General features: G+C 41.5%; 1 protein-coding gene across 18 annotated transcripts in view; it reads left to right on the top strand.

Annotated features, from left to right (window-relative positions):
• The window catches only part of RBPMS (RNA binding protein, mRNA processing factor), a 249869-nt gene that overhangs the window by 149922 nt on the left and 76177 nt on the right, over window positions 1–23770 (top strand). For 17 of the 18 annotated variants that reach the window (XM_055567173.1, XM_055567170.1, XM_055567171.1 and 14 more), the window contains one exon: window positions 21185–21335. In XM_055567173.1, the coding sequence (XP_055423148.1) occupies window positions 21185–21335 (151 nt within the window). Of the gene's footprint in view, window positions 1–21184; window positions 21336–21462; window positions 21609–23770 lie in introns of those variants that run through there. The other variant, XM_055567181.1, reaches the window with a different exon arrangement.

Genomic DNA, 23770 nt, shown 5'->3' with positions numbered 1-23770 from the left:
TTGAGGGTGGGCTGAACCGAGACAGTAGCATGGAAACATATATTACCATATGTAAATCAGATAGCTAGTGGGAAGTGGCTGAATAACACGTGGAGTTCAACCCAGGGCTCTGTGATGACTTTCACGGGTGAGACGGAGGTTCAGTAAGGATGGAACGTATATATACTTACAACTGACTCATGATTTTGTATGGCAGAAATCAACACCACATTGTAAAGCAGTTATCCTTGAATTAAAAAAAATCTTCCCAGAGTCAGAGACTTTAAATAAAAACCATTGCCCAGTATCTACGTTCTTTTAAACTTCCATCGTGAGAGCCATTTCATGCCTTCGTTCAGCAGATAGCTGAATGACCGCCTTTTACTCCTGCTATTACTCCCTCCCCTGGGGGAGTGAGGAGAGGCTTAGGTTTACAGTCACTGTCCCATTAATGAGACAGGAAAGAAAGAGTCTTCAGGACTAAACAGTAAGAGGGACTGCTGGCAGCCTTTGTGGTTTAAGGATTCCAAGAGATGCCTTTGTCCCCACCAGAAGAGTTGACCCTGTGTGCCTTCAGAGGGAAAATGTTAACGTCAGGATTCCTGAATGGACGCGTGCTCTCTGCACCCTGGCCTGTGCTGCCTCCGTGTAATATTATTTGTCTCCAAGCGTCACTATAAAATAGTGTTGTAACAGGTTAACTGACTGCGCTTGAAGTGGAGACATCCCCTTCCTAACGTTGTCAGGGCCCAGCGCTCTCAATCATCCTTTTCAGGACAGTTTGAGAACATAGCGGCAGAAGTTCAAACAATCATGCCCTCTCAACCCTTTGGAAAATAAACTCCGTTTGACTCTGATTCTGTTGACAAGTTAAAGATGGAGTTTATAGCATTTTCAAAGGCTCTGTCATGACTTTATAGTCATCCTATACAAAGCAGATTCTTCCAGGGCATGGTTATGTACCAGCAGGGGTGGGGAGAGCTGCCTAACAAAAAGTGTGCTTTATTGGAAAAGAAAGAAATTTAGCCGGGGTGAATGGTACGGAGACCCGGATCCAAAGGACTTTTACCTAATTCTCTTCCATGGTGGATCTAGTCTCTGGAGTTTCCCAAGAGCTACTCACTGTGAGAAACCAGTAGACATGGGCTAGAGAAACCAAGGTCACACATCTGTTCCCTGTGGGGGAAATGAAACCAAAGACAATAAAAGAATATTTTGAACCTGTATATCACTAGCTTCTCAAACAGCAGCTCAGGTAGCCTGCTTCCTGCAGTTGGAGAAAGTCTGATAGTAGAATATGAATGGCATCTTTCTCTTTGACACGTGGGAGAAGCACCGTTCCAGAAAGTCCAATGGAGAAGAAACCCCATCAGTCCATGGTAGCTGGGCTGCAGGAGTGTTTCATAGGCTGACATTAATCTAACCATGGAGCAGAATTCGTTTTTTCTTACAGTCAACCCTGTGATGTATGGACGATGATTCCCAGTTGATAGATTAGGAAACTGAGGCACAAAATTTAAAAAAACATACCCAAGATCAGTACTGGAGGTCGATATGAATGCATACGGGCAGACTCCAAAAGCTAGACAGTTGCTAAATTTTAAATCGGTTTTTGGAGGGAGGTTCTACTCAAAATTGGTTGTGACCCTGAATGGAGTATCTCCTTATAATTGTCATTATAATTTGCTACAAGTGATGGTTGTTCTGGCGAACCTGTTTTCTTGCTTCCTTCACCAATATGTGAAGAGGATTCACCAGGACAATTTCTATTTGTTTTTCTGATCCTTCTAGATTGGCTGCAGAGGAGAGGCATCAGAAACCAGGTTTCCCTCATTTTGTTTCTGTGTCAGATAAAACCTAGCCTTAACTAGTTGTAGGTTTTAATGTAAGAGTCTGGCTTAGTTCTGAGACAATCTGAATTTGAATTCTGCTCTTCACACAAAAGTGAAGCCAGAGATAAACTGTGTTTTACTAAGTGGCCTGGGAAATAAAAAAATTTTTTTATTCCAAGCCAAGGTTGGCTAGTGAGGGATAATTGTGGGCTTCTCTGTCTTGGCCAAGCTGGTTCCATTATGACACTCAGACCTGAGCTGATTGCACAGTATTATCAGAGGAGGAATTATTCAATACATAGGCTTCAAATCAAGGGTAAACCTCAGGAGACATTTTCGTCTAGATGTGGACATAGTATTTCTTTCACTGAACTTCTCAAAACAAGATAAAGCTTCTTTGTATTTTAAGGAATAAATATCTGGTTTAGAAACAAAATTCTACAATTTTTTTTTTTTTTAATTCAAAGAGTTAAAAATGAGGGGCTACAAGACATTTGGGCTTCCCTGGTGGTTCAGATGGTAACGGATTTGTTTGCAATGTGGGAGAACTGGGTTCAATCCCTGGGTTGGGAAGATCCCCCTGGAGAAGGGAATGGCAACCCACTCCAGTTTTCTTACCTGGGAAATCCCATGGACAGAGGAGCCTGGTGGGCTGCTGTCCATGGGGTCTTAAAGAGTCAGACATGACTGAGTGCATAAGACATCTAGAAACATAATGGTTATTGGAAGATTTTTACTTTTTGTTTTTAATGTGGACTATGTTTTAAAAGTCTTCATTGAAAATGAATTTGTTACAATATTATTTCTCTTTTATGCTTTGGTTTTTTCGTCCCTGAGGCCTGTGGGATCTTAGTTCCTGGATCAGGGTTTGAACCTGCACTCCCTGCACTGGATGGCAAAGTCTTAACCATTGGACCTCCAGGGAAGTCCCTGGAGGACTTTTAAATCAGTCAGTGGAGTGGGTCAGAGTCCAGCTCTGCTGGGCATAACCATGTAACCCAGAGTGCATCATTTGGAACGGATCTCTTTCTGAAAGCTTGATCTAGATACGTTACTGTGGAAAGGGACACATTCTTTCCAGATGACTCTGCTTAGGCGAGGACGACAGTGAGTAGTAAATCAGATTATTCTAAGGTAAATCCAGGGCAAGCACTTCGAGGTAGTTGGATTAAGAAAAAGAACAAGGCGTAATCGGTCTGAGGGTTTCTCAATGGGCAGTGACCCAGCGGCACGAGCTGTCGTATTAACAGTGCTGTTGTTTCTGCAAGCAATGCCCTTATTTAGGAAAAGTATGAAATATGGTTTACATCTGATGGATTCTTCTCTTCACTTACTCATTCTCTGTTGGAATTCACGTCTGCCTAAATATTAGCACAGCGGAAACAGAATAGCAACCTCCATTCTTATGTGAAAATAATGTCTTCTTCACGGAACTGTAATGGATGGAGGTTCGCGACATATACAGGAGACAGGGATCAAGACCATCCCCAAGAAAAAGAAATGCAAAAAAGCAAAATGGATGTCTGAGAAGGCCTTACAAATAGCTGTGAAAAGAAGAGAAGCGAAAAGCAAAGGAGAACAGGAAAGATAAAATAAGCATCTGAATGCAGAGTTCCAAAGAATAGCAAGAAGAGAAAAGAAAGACTTCCTCAGCGATCAATGCAAAGAAATAGAGGAAAACAACAGAATGGGAAAGACTAGAGATCTCTTCAAGAAAATTAGAGATACCAAGGGAACATTTCATGCAAAGATGGGCTCGATAAAGGACAGAAATGGTATGGACCTAACAGAAGCAGAAGATGTTAAGAAGAGATGGCAAGAAGACACAGAAGAACTGTACAAAAAAGATCTTCACGACCCAGGTAATCATGATGGTGTGATCACTGACCTAGAGCCAGATATCGTGGAATGTGAAGTCAAGTGGGCCTTAGAAAGCATCACTACGAACAAAGCTAGTGGAGGTGATGGAATTCCAGTTGAGCTATTCCAAATCCTTAAAGATGATGCTGTGAAAGTGTTGCACTCAATATGCCAGCAAATTTGGAAAACTCAGCAGTGGCCACAGGACTGGAAAAGGTCAGTTTTCATTCCAATCCCAAAGAAAGGCAATGCCAAAGAATGCTCAAACTACCACACAATTACACTCATCTCACACGCTAGTAAAGTAATGCTCAAAATTCTCCAAGCCAGGCTTCAGCAATACATGAACCGTGAACTTCCAGATGTTCAAGCTGGTTAGAAAAGGCAGAGGAACCAGGGATCAAATTGCCAACATCTGCTGGATCATCAAAAAATCAAGAGAGTTCTAGAAAAACATCTACTTTTGTTTTATTGACTATGCCAAAGCCTTTGACTGTGGATCACAATCAACTGTGGAAAATTCTGAAAGAGATGGGAATACCAGACACCTGACCTGCCTCTTGAGAAACCTGTATGCAGGTCAGGAAGCAACAGTTAGAACTGGACATGGAACAACAGACTGGTTCCAAATGGGAAAAGGAGTATGTCAAGGCTGTAAATTGTCACCCTGCTTATTTAACTTCTATGCAGAGTATATCATGAAAAATGCTGGGCTGGAAGAAGCACAAGCTGGAATCTAGATTGCTTGGAGAAATATCAATAACCTCAGATATGCAGATGACACCACACTTATGGGAGAAAGTGAAGAGGAACTAAAAAGCCCCTTGATGAAAGTGAAAGAGGAGAGTGGAAAAAGTTGGCTTAAAGCTCAACGTTCAGAAAATGAAGATCATGGCATCTGGTCCCATCACTTCATGGGAAATAGATGGGGAAACAGTGGAAACAGTGGTTGACTTTATTTTTCTGGGCTCCAAAATCACTGCAGATGGTGATTGCAGCCATGAAATTAAAAGACGCTTATTCCTTGGGTGGAAAGTTATGACCAACCTAGATAGCATATTAAAAAGCAGAGACATTACTTTGTCACAAAAGGTCCATCTAGTCAAGGCTGTGGTTTTTCCAGTGGTCATGTATGGATGTGAGAGTTGGATTGTGAAGAAAGCTGAGCACTGAAGAATTGATGCTTTTGAACTGTGGTCTTGGAGAAGACTCTTGAGAGTCCCTTGGACTGCAAGGAGATCAGTCTGGATGTTCATTGGAAGGACTGATGCTGAAGCTGAAACTCCAGTACTTTGGCCACCTTATGTGAAGAGTTGACTCATTGTTAAAGACCCTGATGCTGGGAGGGATTGGGGCAGGAGGAGAAGGGATGACAGAGGATGAGATGGCTGGATGGCATCACCGACTCGATGGACATGAGTTTGGATAAACTCCGGGAGTTGGTGATGGACAGGGAGGCCTGGCATGCTGTGATTCATGGGGTCGCAAAGAGTTGGACATGACTGAGCAACTGATCTGAACTGATTGTATACACATGCATGCAATCAGGGAGAATCAAAATTAAATTTTGATCTGGATTCTACCATTAGTTAATCAGGACTTTAGGGAGATTCCTCGACTTTTCTTCACCTTCCTTTCTTCATGTATGTTTGGGAGGCTATGGAACTTTGGGTGAGGCAGTTCTTATATCGTACAGGACTGTCCTACTCATTCTGGAGTTTAACATCCTTAGTACCTTCTGGTTAAAAGCACTCTCATACATTTCCAAATATCTCTAAGGCGTGTGCTGGGTAGTAGGGATGGGGGACAGGTACCCATGGTTGAAAACTAGGAGGTTAGGAGGTCCCCAATATGCAGTACTAAATGCTGTGACTTTTATCCTTTACACACTCAGTGCTTAGCATCTGAGAGCCTACCCCAGTTCCCCCTCAGTTCCCCTCTTCTGTGATCTTTACTCAGGTAGTTTGTTTTATGGTTTTTGTTTTAACATTTGGGCATCACAACTCTTCACTTCTGGTACAATGACATCTTTAAAATGGTAGAAAAATTCTATTCATTGATTCATTTTCAGAAACAGTATTGAGTTTGGAGAAACTTTTTAAATTGTGGCATTGGTCCCCCTCCCCCCACCATTTCCTTTCCTCCAATCATCTTTTCTGTATGTATCACATACAGAGATCTTCCCTTACCTTCTGTCCACGCTTGTCTCTGAATGAACCCCATCCATTTCACAGTAACAGGTTACCCAGGCATGTTTCTGTTTGGCTGGTTATTGAACCCTTTTAAGGCTCTGACTGAATGTAACAACTGTTTTCAGAATCCTGGGGAAAGTTTTCAATGTACCTTGCTTAGAGTCTGTTTCTAATTCTACTGAATATTTTATGCTGCCTTTAGAAGAAAAAGATGTATTCAGAAAACTATAAATATATTCCCCTGAGACTATCTCTGAAGTATGTATTTACCTCCTCTTACTATCTGATGGGAGTAACATGTCTATCAGTAATTTTCAGTAATTACCCTAAAAGGTAAAAATTCTTTCAGTTTCATTTTTTTTCTATATGTTGAAAAATTTGTGGTCCTCAGGTTATATCCTTTCCTTGTGACCTAAATGCTCTTTGAAAATAGAAGCCTTTTATTCTTTACAAAATATTTTAAAATATAATGGCATAAAGATATAAAAATCAAAAGCACATTGAGACACCACTTCACACCCAGGAAGGTGGTGAAAATAAAGATGGGCAATAGCAAGTGTTGGCGAGGATGTGAAAAAATTGGAATCCACCTACATTGATGGTGGGATTGAAATTGTATAGCTACATCAGAAAACAGTTTCACAGTCCTTCAAAAAAAAGTTAACATAAGAGTTATATTCTATGCTCCAGCAGTTCTCCTAGAGAACTGAAAACATATCTGCACAAAAACTTGTACACAGTGTTCAAAGCAGCCCCCCAAAGTGGTAACAACCCAATGTCCTGTTGGTGAAAGGATAAAATGTATATGTTTGTACAATAGTGTATTATTCAGCAATTAACAATGGATGGATCTTGAAAACATTCCGACGGATAGAAAACAGTTTAAAAGATCAGATGATGTAGGATTCCATTTATAAGAAATGTCCCTAATGAATAGGTACAGAGACCAAAGTGGATTTGTGGTTGGGAGAGGGGAGTGAGTGAAGTGGAGCGAGAGAGAGAAGTGGGGAGAGACTGCTAATGGATGCCCTGCCCTTTTGGGGTGATGAAAGTGTTCTCAGGCTGTATGGTGCGGATGGTTGCACAAGTCTGACTATACTAAAAATCATTCAATTTCATGTAAAAGGGTGACTTTAATGGTGTGTGAATTGTGTTTATTTTTAAAATTTTATTTCATTATTTGGGGTCGTGCGGGGTCTTCATCGCTGCTTGGACTTTTCTCTCCTTGTGGTGATTGGGGGCTACTCCAGTTGGCGGTGAAGGCTTCTCAGTGTGGTGACTTCTCTCTTTGTGGAGTGCAGGCCCTAAGGTGCTGGAGCTTCAGTGGTTGTGGCAGGTGGGGTCAGTAGTTAGAGCTCCCGGCCTCTAGAGCACAGGCTCAATAGTTGGGGTGCTCAAGCTTAGCTGCTCTGCAGCACGTGGCATCTTCCTGGACCAGGGATTGAACCCGAGTCTCCTGCATTGGCAGGTGGGTTCTTTACCACTGAGCCACCAGGGAAGCCTGTGAACTATTTTTAATAACAGCTTTATGCAGTGTATCTGTAATAGCAGAAACTACTATCGAAACTTTGACAGCATTGAATTTTTAGTTAGGCTGACCTTACATAACTAAAGTAGAAACTTAAGTTATAAGTAAAAGACCCCTGTCTCTTAGCAGGAAAGGATTCAACTACATTTTTGTGTTAAAAAAATTTTTTAATGTAGTGTTGTAATTAAGCCACCTCCTACCTCTGAAGATCTTGCCTATATCTTCCTGTACATACAATTATGATTAGAAATCTTTTGAGTACATTGTGTACAAGAATAAGTACAAATAAGAATCATTTTCTTGTTTGTTTATTAGCTTGTTTGAGTCAGCAGTAGGTGAAGGAATTAATTTATTAGCTTGTCCTGGTCAACCATAGTGGAGGGAACTGGTATTGGAGCCCTGAGTTTCTTAATGAAGACGTCATCTTGGTTTTTTGGTTCCTGAGAAACTGGGTAGTTGTTTATTGAAGGTCAGCTAACTCATGATCTCAATGAATAGGAATATAAATGCTTTGCAAACCCCTCACATCACCAGCAGAGTATGCTTTTTTCTTTATTACTCCCGAGAATTGATTCATTTCTTTCTTCCCTATAGATCTCGTTTTGTATACCACTGTTTATAGAAATGAGCAGTGTTTGTTGAACTTTTCTGTTTAAAACTTTAGAGTTCTGATTATTTAAAAGGAAATCACCTTACCTCCCACTCCCTAATCCTACTATTCAGTAGTCACTACAGTATAGTCACTACCTTAAAAAGAAGTTAAGCAACCGTAACACAGCTTAATAATAAGAAAGGTCAATGGCTGTATGGAGAGTTCTTAAAAAACTAGAAATAAAACCACCATATGGCCCAGCATTCCCACTCCTAGGCATATACCCTGAGGAAACCAAAATTGAAAAAGGCACATGTACCCCAATGTTCATTGCAGCACGGTTAACAATAGCTAGAACATGGAAGCAACCTAGATGTCCATCAACAGATGGATGGATAAAAAAATTCTGGTACATATACACAATGGAATATTACTCAGCCATAAAAAGAAATGCATTTGAATTAGTTCTAATGAGGTGGATAAACCTAGACCCTATTATAAAGTAAAGTCAGAGAAAGATAAATATCATATACTAACACATATATACGGAATCTAGAAAGATGGTACCAAAGAACTTATTTGCAGGGCAGCAATGGAGAAAGAACATAGAGAACAGATTTATGGACACGGGGAGAGGGGAGGAGAGGGTGAGATGTATGGAGAGAGTAATGTGGAAACTTACATTACCACATGTGAAATAGGTAGCCAACAGGAATTTGCTGTATGGCTCAGGAAATTCAAACAGGAGCTCTGTATCAACCTAGAGGGGGTGGGATGGGGAAGGAGATGGGAGGGAGGTTCAAAAGGGAAGGGATATATGTACACCTATGGCTGATTCATGTTGAGATTTGACAGAAAACAGCAAAATTCTGTAAAGCAATATCCTTTTAAAAAATAAATAAATTTTTTAAAAGGTCAGTGGGTACCAGGTATATCAGTAACCACCTGGTGGAGCTCTGAGTCCTGGTGGTTTTGACAGCAGTTTTTCAAACAAGTCTAGATATTTACTGGAGTCTCTGCTTGAGTAAACCTGGAGAGGTGAATGAGAACTCCATGCTTCAGAGGATCTGGGGTTTAGGACCAGAGCTGTGGAGCAGGAAGATAGGATCCAGGTACTGAGATAATGTTATAAGATCACAGAGATATTATTACCAAGTTTGACTTTGATTTGAGCTCCTTTTCTTCTCATAAGAATTTCATATCCTTCCATTAAAAATATTGTTTTTTAAAGATGGGGATTTCATTGACCTCATCTGTGAAGGTATGAAGATTCTAAAGGCCAGAGAAGAACTGAGCAGATGATTACAAAAGAAAATGGATTTTCCAACACCAGGATTTTATTGTACAGCATATAGTTTCTGGTGACAAATTATTCTCACTCTGTATTAGAAAGTCCGAATGAATTGGTTAAAACCTATAACCTACACCAGGAACATTATTTCTCCCGTTCAGTGTAGACACCTGGCTAGCCAGTCTTTCTGGATACTCCGCATTCCTTACAGCAGCAGTGGGTTTTCTTTGGGAGTTAGTTATAGAGAAAAGGGCAGTAAGAAGCTTATCAGAATCAACCAAGAAACTCAGCAGTTATACTAAGTGGACTCTTAGGAGATTGCTGCCACTGTACTGGAGAAGGAAATGGCAACCCACTCCACAGTGTTCTTGCCTGGAGAATCCCAGGGACAGAGGAGCCTGGTGGGCTGCCGTCTTTGGGGTCGCACAGAGTCAGACACGACTGAAGCGACTTAGCAGCAGCAGCAACCACTGTACTGTTTTTTATTCTACTTACAAAAAAATATCTGGTTCAATAACAGATACCATAAAATTACCTGATTTAATACAGAAGCCTTGGATCCACTAGATTACTGCTTCAGAGTGGGGCATGTGTGAAACACCAGGAGATTTCGATGGGAAATGACCTGTGCTCTAGAAGAGGTGGGTCCCCGGCAGCCCAGGAGAGAAGAGGGTACTGACAGTGGGGGAGGTGGTAGAAGCAGCCTGTTGCCTTACAGGGGAAAGTCATGTGGCTCACCCGAGTGGAATCATGTTCTTAATGCTTGAACTTGCCTATATCAGCATCTGGTAAAGGCTTTTGACCCAGGAACCAGTAGAAACCAGGCTTCATGCAAACCCTAGGTTCATTCAGGCCCTGAACTTAACCTTTATAGCGGTATTTACGACAGCAATTTTAGTTCCAGTTGCCTTTACTCCTCCTCCCATTATTTTTTTTTAACATTTCAATATATTTCAATTAGAAGTTGAAAATTAACTAAAAAATTTAAGTGCAAGAAACAACATTGAAAACTTGGTCATTTAGAAGCTTCCTTCAAAAGATTGGGCCTCTTGGGAAGTCATAGCGGTTTGGGAGGATGTTAAAATTCTGGGTCCTCAGCTTTTTAGTCCATATATGTAAAATTATTCAGAAATTCCTAGTCAGAAATTCAGAAATGTGTAAAAGATGAATGGGTTGATGAATCAACTTTGACTTTTCAATTGGTAAAAGTTTTACCTGCTATGAATATGTAGAAGGAAACGGTGAAGATGACAAGAGCAGGGAAGACACTCCAAGGCAAACAGAAACAAAGGAATCGTAACTATTTCAAGTGAATAGTACAGCCATAATGAAGTTGGAAAGAGAACTGACTTTTTAATTCAGGAAAGAGAACTGAATTTTTTAAAATTATTATTAAAAAAATTATTATTCCTGAATTTTTTAAAATTATTATTAAAATAATTATTATTATTATTTTTAATCTATATTGGAGTATAGTTCCTTTACAATGTTGTTGCTTCTACTGTACAGCAGAATGAATCAGCCATGCATATATATGGAAGCCCTCCTTTTTGGGGTTGCTTCCCATTCAGGTCACCACAGAGCATTAAAGAGAGTTCCCTGTGCTCTACAGCATGCTCTCATTAGTTATCTATTTTATATGTTATATATGTGTCAATCCCAGTCTCCCAAATAATTCTCAGATGTATATATTGGCTGTATACTTTTGGGCTAAAGACACGAAAAGCTGTAAATACTGAACTATAATTAATAGGTTTTCTTTTTATGTTGAAATTGTTAGCACTTCTGAAACTTTTTTGAAACTTTTTGTTAGTATTCCTGCATTGAGCAAATAAGCAAATGTATAGTGGGTGTTGAGTGCTAGGATTCAGTGGCGGAGTTAAAAATAATGGAAAGGGAAGGCTAGAATTAACCTAATGGTATTGGATTGGAATTGGAACTCTCAGTACTAACTTGTATTTTTAATACAGCTAAGTAGATATAGAGAAATAGATGTGGATGTAAAAGCATGTGTGTGTTTCCATATAAATCTGGGACAATTTGAGCATGCAAACAAAAGCTGGTAATTATAATGTAAAATAAGGCATGAATCGGTACTGATGTGTGAGTGAATGAATGAACAAATGAATGTGGAAAGGAATAAATAATAAACAGGGAGGAGGGGTAGGTGTTTCCTTAGAGTAGAAGACTAATGAATATGAAAGAAATGATGGGCTTAGGGGAAGAAAAAAAAAAATCACCATTTGGCAGTCCCAATAGTAAAGGTGGCTTCAGGTAAAAAATATTTATAGATGTTAAAATTGATGGGTGAAATGTTGAGAAAATATTTAGTCTCAAAAGTACCTCCCTATGACATACTTCCTAACTAGAAAGGGGGAAAATAGTAACCTCACAGTGGAAACTTGGCAAGTGATCAAAGATATTACCACTAATAATGAGACAAAAATGACATCATGTGTCTCCTTGATAGGATGCATGGAGAATGACACTTGTGTGATATTCCTGTCAAATACTTATAACCTTAATTTAATCAACAAGCAAATCAGATAAACCCAAACTGAAGGACATTCTACCAAAAAATAGCCTGTACTCTTCCAAAATGTCAAGGTCATGGAAGATAAGGCCTGAGGAAAATATTCAGGGAGACTAAGAGATGACAGCTAAATGCTATGTATGACTCGAGATTAAATCCTGGATCAGGAAAGCAAAGAGATGGCCTTTGGCTTTTACCAAACTGATTAAAAGGCATCATGCTTTCAAAGTTATTCTTTTTTTTAACTTCTTATTTTGTATTGGAGTATACCCGGTTAACAATGCTGTCATAGTTTCGGTCAGTTTAGTTGCTCAGTCATATTTGATCTTTGTGACCCCATGGACTGCAGCATGCCAGTCTTCCCTGTCCATCACCAACTCCTGGAGCTTACCCAAACTCATTCCCATCACGTCGGTGATGCCATCCAACCATCTCATCATCTGTCGTCCTCTTCTCTTCCTGCCTTCAATCTTTCCAAGCATCAGGGTCTTTTCCAATGAGTCAGTTCTTCGCATCAGGTGGCCAAAGTACTGGAGCTTCAGCATCCATCCTTCCAATGAATATTCAGAACTGATTTTCTTTAGGATGGACTGGCTGGATCTCCTTGCAGTCCAAGGGACTCTCAAGAGTCTTCTCTAACACCACAGTTCAAAAGCATCAGTTCTTCGGCACTCAACTTTCTTTATGGTCCAACTCTCACATCCGTACATGACCACTGGAAAAGCTATTAGTTCAGTTAGTTCAGTCGCTCAGTTGTGTCCGACTAGCTTTGACTAAATGGACCTTTGTCAGTGAAGTACTGTCTGCTTTTTAATATGCTGTCTAGGTTATAGCTTTTCTTCCAAGGAGCAAGCATCTTTTAATTTCATGGCTGCAGTCACCATCTACAGTGGTTTTGGAGCCCAAGAAAATAAAGTGTGTCACTGTTTCCATTGTTTACCCATTGTTTGCCATGAAGTGACAGGACCAGATGCCATGATCTTACTTTTTTGAATGTTGAGTTTTTCACTTTCATCAAGAGGCTCTTTAGTTCCTCTTTGCTTTCTGCCATAAAGGTGGTGTCATCTGCATATCTGAGGTTATTGATATTTCTCCTGGCAGTCTTGATTCCAGCTTGTGCTTCTTCCAGCCCAGCGTTTCTCATGATGTACTCTGCATATAAGTTAAATAAGCAGGGTGACAATATACAGCCTTGACGTACTCCTTTTCCTATTTGAAACCATGATGCCACCACTATCCACAGGTTGTTTGTCACATTGTAAACATTCCTCGCATTACTAGGATACACTCATGAGTTCACACACATGTACGGATACAAAGTCTCCTCTTTTAAGATGACTAAACATTGTTGAGTATCCTTTTTTTTTTTTTTTTAAATCTAATATTGTCATGGACATCTTTCTCAGTGTAATATGTTTCAGATCAGATCGGTCACTCAATCGTGTCCGACTCTTCGCGACCCCATGAATCGCAGCACGCCAGGCTTCCCTGTCCATCACCAACTCCCGGAGTTCACTCAGACTCACGTCCATCGAGTCAGTGATGCCATCCAGCCATCTCATCCTCTGTCGTCCCCTTCTCCTCCTGCCCCCAATCCCTCCCAGCATCAGAGTCTTTTCCAGTGAGTCAACTCTTCACATGAGGTGGCTGAAGTACTGGAGTTTCAGCTTCAGCATCATTCCTTCCAAAGAAATCCCAGGGCTGATCTTCAGAATGGACTGGTTGGATCTCCTTGCAGTCCAAGGGACTCTCAAGAGTCTTCTCCAACACCACAGTTCAAAAGCATCAATTCTTTGGCGCTCAGCCTTCTTCACAGTCCAACTCTCACGTCCATACATAACCACAGGAAAAACCATAGCCTTGACTAGACGAACCTTTGTTGGCAAAGTAATGTCTCTGCTCTTGAATATGCTATCTAGGTTGGTCATAACTTTCCTTCCAAGGAGTAAGCGTCTTTTAATTTCATGGCTGCAGTCACCATCTGCAGTGATTTTGGAGCCCAGAAAAATAAAGTCTGACACTGTTTCCACTGAGCTTTGCCTAATTCTTTAACATTTTTCCCCCTCCAAGTGAGGGCTTCCTTTGTCTATAAAATTAGGTGTCAAGGGCTGATAAACCCATTTACTTTAATGGTAGAACCATCTGTACAGACACTGGACTGTAACTCACAGATTTGAAGGATGTACCAAATAAACGAGACTCCCAGCAGGCGTTAGAGCAGCTTTGTTGACCTCAGTGACGGGAGTTTGACCTTTTCTGTAGTGGGAGATCGTGGAGGTACCTCAGCTCCAGCCACCTTGATTTTATCTGAATTTATTGATATATTTTTGGCTGCCCTGGGTCTTCGTTGCTTTGTGTGGACTTTCTCTAGTTTCAGCGAGTAGGGAGCTACTTTTTGTTGCCGTGCAGGGGCTTCTGTTGTTGAAGAGCATGGGCTCTAGCACGTATGGGTTCAGTAGTTGTAGCTTGCAGTCTCTAGGGCACAGGCTCAGTAGTTGTGGTTCACTAGGCCTGGTTGCTCCATGGCATGGGGGATCATCCTGGATCAGGGATTGAACCCGTGTCTCCTGCATTGGCAGGTGGACACTTTACCAGTCAGCCACCAGGGAAGTCCCAATTTTCTCTGTGTTTTATACTCAAGGTTGAAATCCTCAGGGGGAAAAAAACATGTTTGGTCACTGTGTGATGCATCTGTCCCTTAAATAGCCAGCTGTTGTTAGGGCAGTGAAGGGCCCTGAACCTGGCCTGAGGTTCTAGGTGCTTCCTGGAGAAGGGCCAGCAGAGCCGTGATCCCCGCTGCATTCTCAGGCTGTTCTAACTGCTTCACGTCTGGTCTGTTTCAGTCTCTCAAGTCCAGCCACCCTTCCACCCCTGGAGTTAGCCTCCACTGCAGTGATTGTGAGATGTGATCCCTACATGAGTATTGTTAGCATCAGCCTGGAGACTTGGTACAAATTCAGATTCTCAAGTCTCATCCCAGACCTACTGAACCAGAAACTCTGGAGCGGGGTCAGCACTCTGTGTGTAGGAAGTCTTCCAGATGATTCTGGATGATCACACTTGAGGATCACGCTCTACTACCTAAATCCGATCATACTATTTCCCCAGTTTAAAAAATTTTTAGCAGCTCAGCCATGCAAATATTCCAGAGCCCTCACTCATGACCTAAAAGGTCCTGATGATCTCATCCCTGTGCTTATACAGTCATCTACCAAGCTCCCCTGCTCCCCGGTGGCTTAGTGGGAAAGAGTCTGGAGACCCAGGTTCTACCCCCTGGGTTCAGAAGATCCCCTGGAGGAGGAAATGGCAGCCCACGCCAGTATTCTTGCCTAGAAAATCTCATGGACAGAGGAGCCTGGCAGGCTAGCTACAGTCCATGGGGTCGCAAAGAGTCAGAAACAACTGAGGACATAAGCACCTGCTTACACACAACACATCCACACCCTCTCTACATCCTGTCTCTCAGAACTTTGCTGAGCTCTTTCCTGGACTACCACCTGGTAAATTTCGGCTCTTCCTCTGTGATGCCTTCCTGGTTGTCAGTCACTCCCGGCCTTGGCTGTGTTTCCTGTGGAGTTCTAAACCTCGTGTTTGTCTCTTAATCTAACCATTAGCTTACCTGTACAATTCCTCTACCAGAGTGTACCCTCTGAACTCCTCAAGGCAGGGACTTCACTGATTCTTATATCTGTAGCACATGGAACTGTTATGTGCTTGCTTAAATCTGTTGTTTTTACTTTTATGAAATTTCAAGCATACCAAAAGATATAGTAATGAACATCCACAAACCCATCAGAATATACCAACATTTTGTTGCATTTGCTTCCATTTTTTCCCCCCTAAGTATTCTAAAGTAAAATACTCGCTGTTATGGTATTTTGTCACATTCTCATTATTCTTTGTATTTCAGTACCAAAATTTAAAGATAGGATGAATCGGGAGATACAGATTGACATATATACACTAGCATGTGTAAAAGAGATAGCTGCTGGGAATCTACTGTAGAGCACAGGGGGCTCAGCCCAGTGCTCTGTGGTGACTGAGAGGGGCAGGGTGAAGGGGTGGGATGGAGGCTCATGGTGGGAGCCGGGGGGGGGTGGATATATGTATACTTACAGCTGGGCTCATGAATTCATTCAGCAGCAACTAACACATCCTGTAGAGCTATTATATTTCAATTAAAAAATAAATTTAAAATATGCATGAGAAAAACATTGTTGAGATCACAAGAAAATCAAAAGATATTTTCCTAAATTATGATATTATCATGCCTAATAAAATTGACAGTTCCCAAATACCACCTAATGCGCATCCTATATTCAGCTTTGTTCATATTCCCACAAGAAGTCTTTTACATCTGGCTTGTTCAGTCAAGGACCAAACATTGCATATGCGGCTAGGCCTCTAAGGATATTTGAATCATTCTAGAATAGCCCTTCTCTTTCCTTTTTACTTCCATTATTCAGTGAATAAGCTCCTGACTAATATTTATTCCACTCTTGTGAGACGACATTAATACCAGTGCCACTGCTAAAGGGTTGGAACGATGTTGAACCTTTATGTTCAGAATAATCATGATTCCAAACCCATGATTTGCAGACAGTAAATCATTCCAGCGCAGCCACTGTGCCTAAGAAACCTGAATTGCAACAGCTAGAGGAACACGAGAGCAACTTGGGATATGAGCTTTGCAGCGCATTAATTAATAGGTTTTCCATCCTGTCTTCCAGAAAGACACTGAAAGAGCTACAGTCCATTTCCAGTGATTCTCTAGATTTCTGTAGGCTTGGGTCTTCAGGATTTTGTGATGTCTTTTCAGTTTGCCATTTTCTAATATACTAGCTCTTCCCTTGTCCTTCTGAGACGCCACCCTTTGATATAGGCCGTAGAGCTGTAAAATGGCGTTTTGAAGCTCTGTAACTTGCTTAGAATCTAAATTCAATGTAAATAAGAAACAAAGATTTTCATTAAGGGGGATCTTAGTTTACAACTCTGAAAACTCTCTTTTCAAGATTTTCTATTTATAGATAGTTTTAACCTTTCATTTGCGGAGAAAGAGAAGGGATAAAAAGATATTTTGCAACTGCCTCAATAAAGTGAGTGTAGAATATTACTGTATGCAGATGTGGAGTTTGAATTTTCCTTCCAGTCTGTAATTGCTGTTTGTCACTTTTGAGATTGAATTGTTAAGACTTCTAGTAATCGCATACATCAAGACAGATGCGTTGACTCAAACTGTCCGTACGGGTTGAGTCACTTGCAGTGAGGGGAGAGGTGGGCTTGGGGCTGGGGCTAGTGGAGAAGAGGAGATTCACCTGGATGAGACTCCAGAAAGTTCAGAAAAGAGTACTGTGGCCTATTTTAGGAACTATGGTGCAAGAAACAAAACCGTGTTATTAAGGTATCTTAGCTCTGGCTGCCATAACAAAATAACACAGATGAGGTGGTATAAACAACATTAATTCTTTTGGTTCTGGAGGCTAGGAAGTCCAAGATGAAGCTGCCAGGAGATTCAGTATCTGGTGAGGATCCTGCTTCTGCTTTGTAGACTGCTACCTTCTCACTTTGTCCTCGCGTGGCCTTTCCCCGGTGGGTGCTCTTGGAGAGAGAGATCTTGCATGTCTCGTCCTCTTCTCTCAAGGCCACTAATCTCTTCATAGGGGCCCTCCCTCTGAATACATCACGTTGAGAGTTAGGGCTTCAGCGTGGATTTTGAGAGATCACAGGCATTTAGTTGGTAACACATAGGCTTATGGATTTGCTACTGCCCTGATAACAAACTTTGGTGTTATTCAGTAGACTGCTAAATCCTAAAGGAAATCAACCCTGAATATTCACTGAAAAGACTGATGCTAAAGCTGAAGTTTCAGTACTTTAGCCACGTGATACGAAGAGCCGACTCACTGGAAAACACCTTGATGCTGGGAAAGATTGAAGGCTGGAGGAGAAGAGGGTGACCGAGGATGAGATGGTTGAATGGCATCATCGGCTCAACGGACATGAGTTTGAGCAAACTCTGGGAGTTAGTGAAGGACAGGGAAGCCTGGCGTGTCGCAAGCAGCTCATCGGGTCACAAAGACTTGGACTCGACTGAGCAGCAGTAGACTTCTAAGGATACTTTCTGGCCCCTTGGGTAGGGAGTTCGTCTTTGTAGATCACAATGAACCTGTGTTGCTTTGGTCAAAGTGTATTAGGCCATCTTGGAGAGGTTGTTGGCTGTCCCTATGGCCAGTAAGGTTAGGTTGCTTCTGAAAAACTTCTCAAACTGGTATCATCCTGATATCCAGAAACTGCCCTTTCTGGACACCATTTACAATCGGAAGAGAAAAGGTTTCTCTTCACTTATCAGAAGGGTTTTGGTCAATTTTAGACAATAATGAAAAAGTTGATTTTGAAAGTCACAGATTCCCTCTTTTGATTTAGTAGTGATCTTATCCTGATAGCATTTAATATTGAAGTCACTGTGGCCAGAGAGTAATCTTAATAGGCTTTAATTAAAAGCACAAGGAGTTTGTTTTTTCTTTCCGTGTCTCCTTCATCTGTCGTTCTCATTTTCATCTTTCTCCTCTCCTTTCTTCCTCCTCACTTCCACGTTCCCCCCATCTCTGCCTTCTCTTCATCCTTTCACATTTAAATGTTTTTGGCTTGGCTAATCCCTCTGGATAGAAACTGAGCTGAGCAGGATATTGATTACCAAATATGGTATTGCTGCTAAAGATGTTAGAGGAATGTGGCTTGTATTCTAAGCCTCCGGCCTCTGAATAAGCTGCCAAACAAATTAGGTCATTTTAACTTCTGAGCTTTTTTTTTTTTAATAAGGAGCTGGAACTTTGATTTGGAACATGATGGTGGTGTTATTTTAGCTCACAGAGGGAGGAGGAGTATGAAGAGTGGGGGTGAGGAGTTGGGGCCACTCAGGCATGTTTTAGGACCTGAGTCACGAGACCAGGTTGTGTAAGAGCCTCAGTCAACTCAAGCGCATCAGGAAAAGGACTGAGGCATCGGATGCAGATGGAGAGCCTCCTCTTGGGGACTAGAAACTCCAGAGGACCCCTGACCAGGGTGCTCTTCCCACGCTGCTCATGGTGATGTGGGCTTAGGGTGAGAACAGGTGCTTCTTCACAGAAGGATGATGGAGTTACGCGCCAAGGAGGTCACTGAAATTGAAAGCACGCTGTTTCTATGGGCGGTTGGATGGAGCATGAGACGAATATGCAGGCCTTTCCACGGCACCCCTCTGACAGTGGGGAAACTGTGCTCATCTCCCAGCAAAGACCACAGCCCTTCAGACCCATATTTGGACATCCTTACTCTGTTGTGATACCAGCTCTGATGGAGGGGGATGCTCTCCGTGGACATGGATGGAAGCAAACACGACTTTTGCATGCTGCCTTGTCTTTTTCCCCCTAGATACATTTTTGGCAAGACAGTCCTGAGGTTTCCCCAATTAAGACAAAAACTAACGGCAGTTAAAGAATTGCTTTTTACATTTCATACAGCTGCCCCCTTTTTCATTTTTGTCACTGTTTAGGGCTGCCCAAGAGGATTCCTTGTTCACTCCAACCTGCTTGCTCCTGCAATTGGTTTCTTCTGAGAAAGTGTGAGATCAGGCTTAGAAGGAAATTCCACCCACTCTGGGACATCTGTGGGTCGGGGCTCTGTGGCTTCTGTGGTGCCTCCCCTAGGACTTCTGTCCCCCTCACCTCCTTTCATTTTTCTTATTGCTGTTACCATGAAGTCACAGCTTGTCCTCCCATCTTTGGACCTGGGCCTGTGAAGTTCAGAGTTGTTCATGCTGGTCTGCAGAGTTAGAGACTCTTACTAATTTCTGGTGGAAATTGCTGTTTAATTCAAGCTAATTAAATAAAGAAAAGGGCTTTGGAACCCGCACGCTCCTGTGGGTGCTAATTTAAAAACCTGTGTTCTTAAGACCCTCATTTTCAGAACTCACTCCTTTTCCAGAACATGCCATACAGACAAACAGGGTGCCTAAGTCTGTTCTGAACACACCGGTATGCACCATATTATACTGGTGTGTCTTTTTCATACCATTATTGAGGTCCAGATTCCATAGCATTGGACAGTAGATCTCATGAGATGATTCAGTATGCTCAGACCTTCTTGAATGATGGAGTTGGGGTTGGGGGGGTGTTCAGAACAGACTTATCTTGTCCTAAATCTTGTATTTCATAGGGACTTCCCTGGCAGTCCAGGGGTTAAGACTTCGCTTCCAATGCTGAGAGTTGCATGTTAGGTCTCTGGTCAGGGAGCTCAGATCTAACATGCCTTGTGGCCAAAAAATCCAAAACATTAAAAAACAAACAATATTGTAACAAATTCAGTAAAGGGTTTAAAAATGGTCTACATCCAGAAAAAAATCTTGTATTTTATAGTGTGTGACTTATTTTGTTGAATATGTTTTGTGTAGATAAACTATAATAATAGAGTTAAGGGTAGAAATTACTAGCCTCTCTTTGGCTCCAGTAATTGTTGTCTGTCCATCCATGTAGCTAACAAGCCAGCTATAGTCAAAATCAGGACTTTAACACGCCAAGGCATTCATCTAAATTTATTAGTCTAGAAGCTAACTGGAATGAAATGATGCTAATTATATTGAAATCTTAAAACTGTTTCCTTCTTATCTACTTAGTAATTCAGAGCACATGTATCATCAATATGAAAGCTCTCCAGTTGGAAAAAGATGGGAATTTTCCCCCTCTAGAGGTGATGAAACTAAAGCATTGAAGAATTATCTTGTTTTAAACACTGGTCAAATTCTTCTTACGATTTTTGGTATTAGAATTTCCGGTGTTGCACAGGGCTTTATGTTAATTTATTCTTGTTGGTAGGCATTAATTAGTTTTTAGCCATGGTAGGAATTTGTTGGTCCAGATTTAAAATTTTAGCCTGAGGGAATTCCCTGGTGATTCAGTGGTTGAGACGTCACCTTCTAGTACAGCGGGGTGCAGGTTCAATTCCTGGTAAGGAAGCTAAGATCCCACATACCTCTTGGCCAAAAAGACCAAAACATAAAGCAGAAGCAATATTATAACAAGTTCAAGAAAGACTTTTAAAATGGTCCACATTAAAAAAAAAACAAAACCCGAACCCTGACAATGTAGTCCCAAAAGAAAAGAAATAGTTGGAAAACCATGCAACTAAATTGAGTTTTTGATAGAGTAAATGAAATCTCCTTGACCTTATGGACATGTTGTATCACAGGTTTTCATGTATTCTGTATAAGCAGTGAGAATGAGTGCTCTTGCTGACTTTTTTTTTCCTGATAGGCTGGGTTGACTGGTATGTTTATTTTGTCACCATTCCGGTTTGCTTCTAAGGAAATGAAAACATCTTCCATTTGTTCTTTATTTCTAAAGGGCATCCGCTTCGATCCTGAAATTCCGCAAACACTACGACTAGAGTTTGCTAAGGCAAACACGAAGATGGCCAAGAACAAACTAGTAGGAACTCCAAACCCTAGTGCTCCTCTGCCCAACACTGTACCTCAGTTCATTGCCAGAGAGCCGTGTAAGTCCGTCTCCTTTTCCTTTGGTGGGGGCGGGGGGGCGGGGGAAGAATTGTTCAAGGGCTTCATGTGAGAGTACACCACGGGACACAGAGCTGGCTGAATGTCATTTTCCATTTCTGAGAACAGGCTGCCTAGGCTTGCTGTCTGAATTCCAAGGACAGCAATCTTGTTCGTGACTGGCTGTCCCAAAAGATGGTTCGGCTCAATCAGAACTGTGACGGCACAGCTTAGCTTTAACTGCTGTAGGCTTCCTAAATATATGATCTTGACCTTACTGTGAGTATGCCCTCTTTGCCTTGAGGTTGAAATCCTTATTTATTTCCCATCCTTGGACCATGAGGGCTGGTTCTTGGCATTCCCTTTATTTCATTTTTTGAAGATTGTCAGTTCTGTGGTTTTGGGAAAATACAATGTGAAACTTGAAAGAAGCAGATCATAAGTTCGTTCTATTTTTGAGAACAGGTTGGCCATAAATCGGGGAGGGGGAGGGTGGCCAGTAAACATACACAAACAATTTATATAGTAGAACAGTCAGTTCTAACAAACTAATACGAGCAATGCTTTAAGGAAATTCAGGGCTTCCTGTTTTAAATGAATTGGGTAAAAAGACACTGACTAATTGCAAAACAAGTCTTTTGCCCCCACCTAATGAGCTCATTCTCCTAAATGCCCAGGCTACGATTTCTGCCTTTGATGGAATAACTTGAAAAGCTTGTCTTCATTTTCTTTGTCGATCAGTAGAAGGGGCGAGGCGTGCGATACGCCTGCCCTTCTCCCGTTACTGCATGGCCGTGTGGGACTGAAAATGGCACGGCCTTCAGGGAATCCCATGTGCTTGGTGCTACTTGGAATCTTTCTTCCCTCTGGTTCTTGACCTTTTGCCCAAGCCACATGATCTTGATCTTCTTCCTTCTCTCCCCGACAGTCCGCTTCAACTTTTCTTATTGAAATTGAAGGGTGCAGGGGTCCTCTCTCCCTCATGTCTTGTGCGTGTCAGATTTAATCAGGTGGTTGTGGAAATTACAGTCATTCTGTAGCTCAGTCATTCTTGAAAAGCTGCTGCTTATCGGTGGAAACTGATAGATAAAAAAGTTTCTCCCTCAGTGTACTGGGCAGTTTTTCTATGAATCCAGGAAGTCATAATAGAGAGAAACATATATATTTTGTTCTTCCATGTCCTAGGGAAACTCAAAACCTTTGTTTATTGGGGAAAATTAAACACAAGTTTTATCTTAGGGTGCAGTTGGATATATGGATATTTCTTATTAATGCTAATTATGTGTCATTAACAGCATCTAGTCCAGTGCTTTGTATATTACATATATCTAGTAAGTATTAGTGATGAGAAGTGGATAAATTTCATATTTTTTAATTTGGCTATTTGCAGAATTATTCCATTTGTATGCCTCTTCATTTCTTTCTGAAATGTCCTCACTCTTTAAGGCATCAGAACCGATTATTTGTAGGATACCTTTACTTAGAAAAGAGAACCTAGAGTAACTCTTTACTTTCCTAGTGATTTTGCACCAGATCTCAGAGTACTTCTTTGAAAAGCTTGATTCAGATAGGAAGTGTAAAAATGCTGCCAATACTTTATCCTTTTAGTTCTTTATTGAATGTTTTTCTTTCTGGGAGTTTGGGGGGTGGTGGTGGTTTTGTTTTGTTTTTTTCTAAATTTGTTACAACATCTATGTAAAGTACTTAGTCAAAGAGATGATAGCCAGTTCACAGTAGGGTCCATGAAAACAAAAAGATGGGTAATCTGGACGTCCACACACGAGGCGCTGAAGTTCAGGAGAGCTGAGAGCAGAGGTTTAACCACTGCTCTGGCCGGCCCTGGCTCCCCGCCTTGCCTGTGTACAGAACCGCTCAGAAGCGGTCAGATAGTTTCCATGGCAGGGTCAAAACTTGTATGGCATGTTATGGCAAAACAAACTGGAAGCTTTAAAAACAAACCAAACACTATAGTCTATTCTTGAGAAAACAAATTAGCGTGATTTCTCTTAATAGAGCTCCTTTTTATGATGTAGAGCCCTCGACAGACAGCAGTTACAGTGGCCACGCAGACTGACCTTATCATCCATTTCAGTTCCCTCTGGAAATTGGGAGCTTTTCTGTAACTTGTGCAAAATGGTTGTTTTCCCCGAAGCACTCTACAGACTAAGAATGTGACGGTGGTTCTGCCCTGGTGAATTCAAGTGCGTTGTGCCCGTAACTGGTGCTAGAGGTGGAATTTATCAGCCAACCAAGAGTAGAACCGGTGGAATCGTTGGATTTGGGACTTGGGAAAGGCCTGTAGGCTTCTCCGTTGCAGACCATGAGAGAGATTTTATAAACGCTACATGCACACACACAGTTGTTATTCAGTTGCTACATCATGTTTGACTCTTTGCGGAACCATGCCAGGCCTCCCTGTCCTTCGCCATCTCCTGGA

This window comes from Bubalus kerabau, chromosome 2 (assembly GCF_029407905.1).
Source record: "Bubalus kerabau isolate K-KA32 ecotype Philippines breed swamp buffalo chromosome 2, PCC_UOA_SB_1v2, whole genome shotgun sequence".
Lineage (NCBI taxonomy): Eukaryota > Metazoa > Chordata > Mammalia > Artiodactyla > Bovidae > Bubalus > Bubalus kerabau.
Note: the sequence above shows the minus strand (reverse complement) of the source record. Positions and strands in the feature narration are given on the sequence as shown.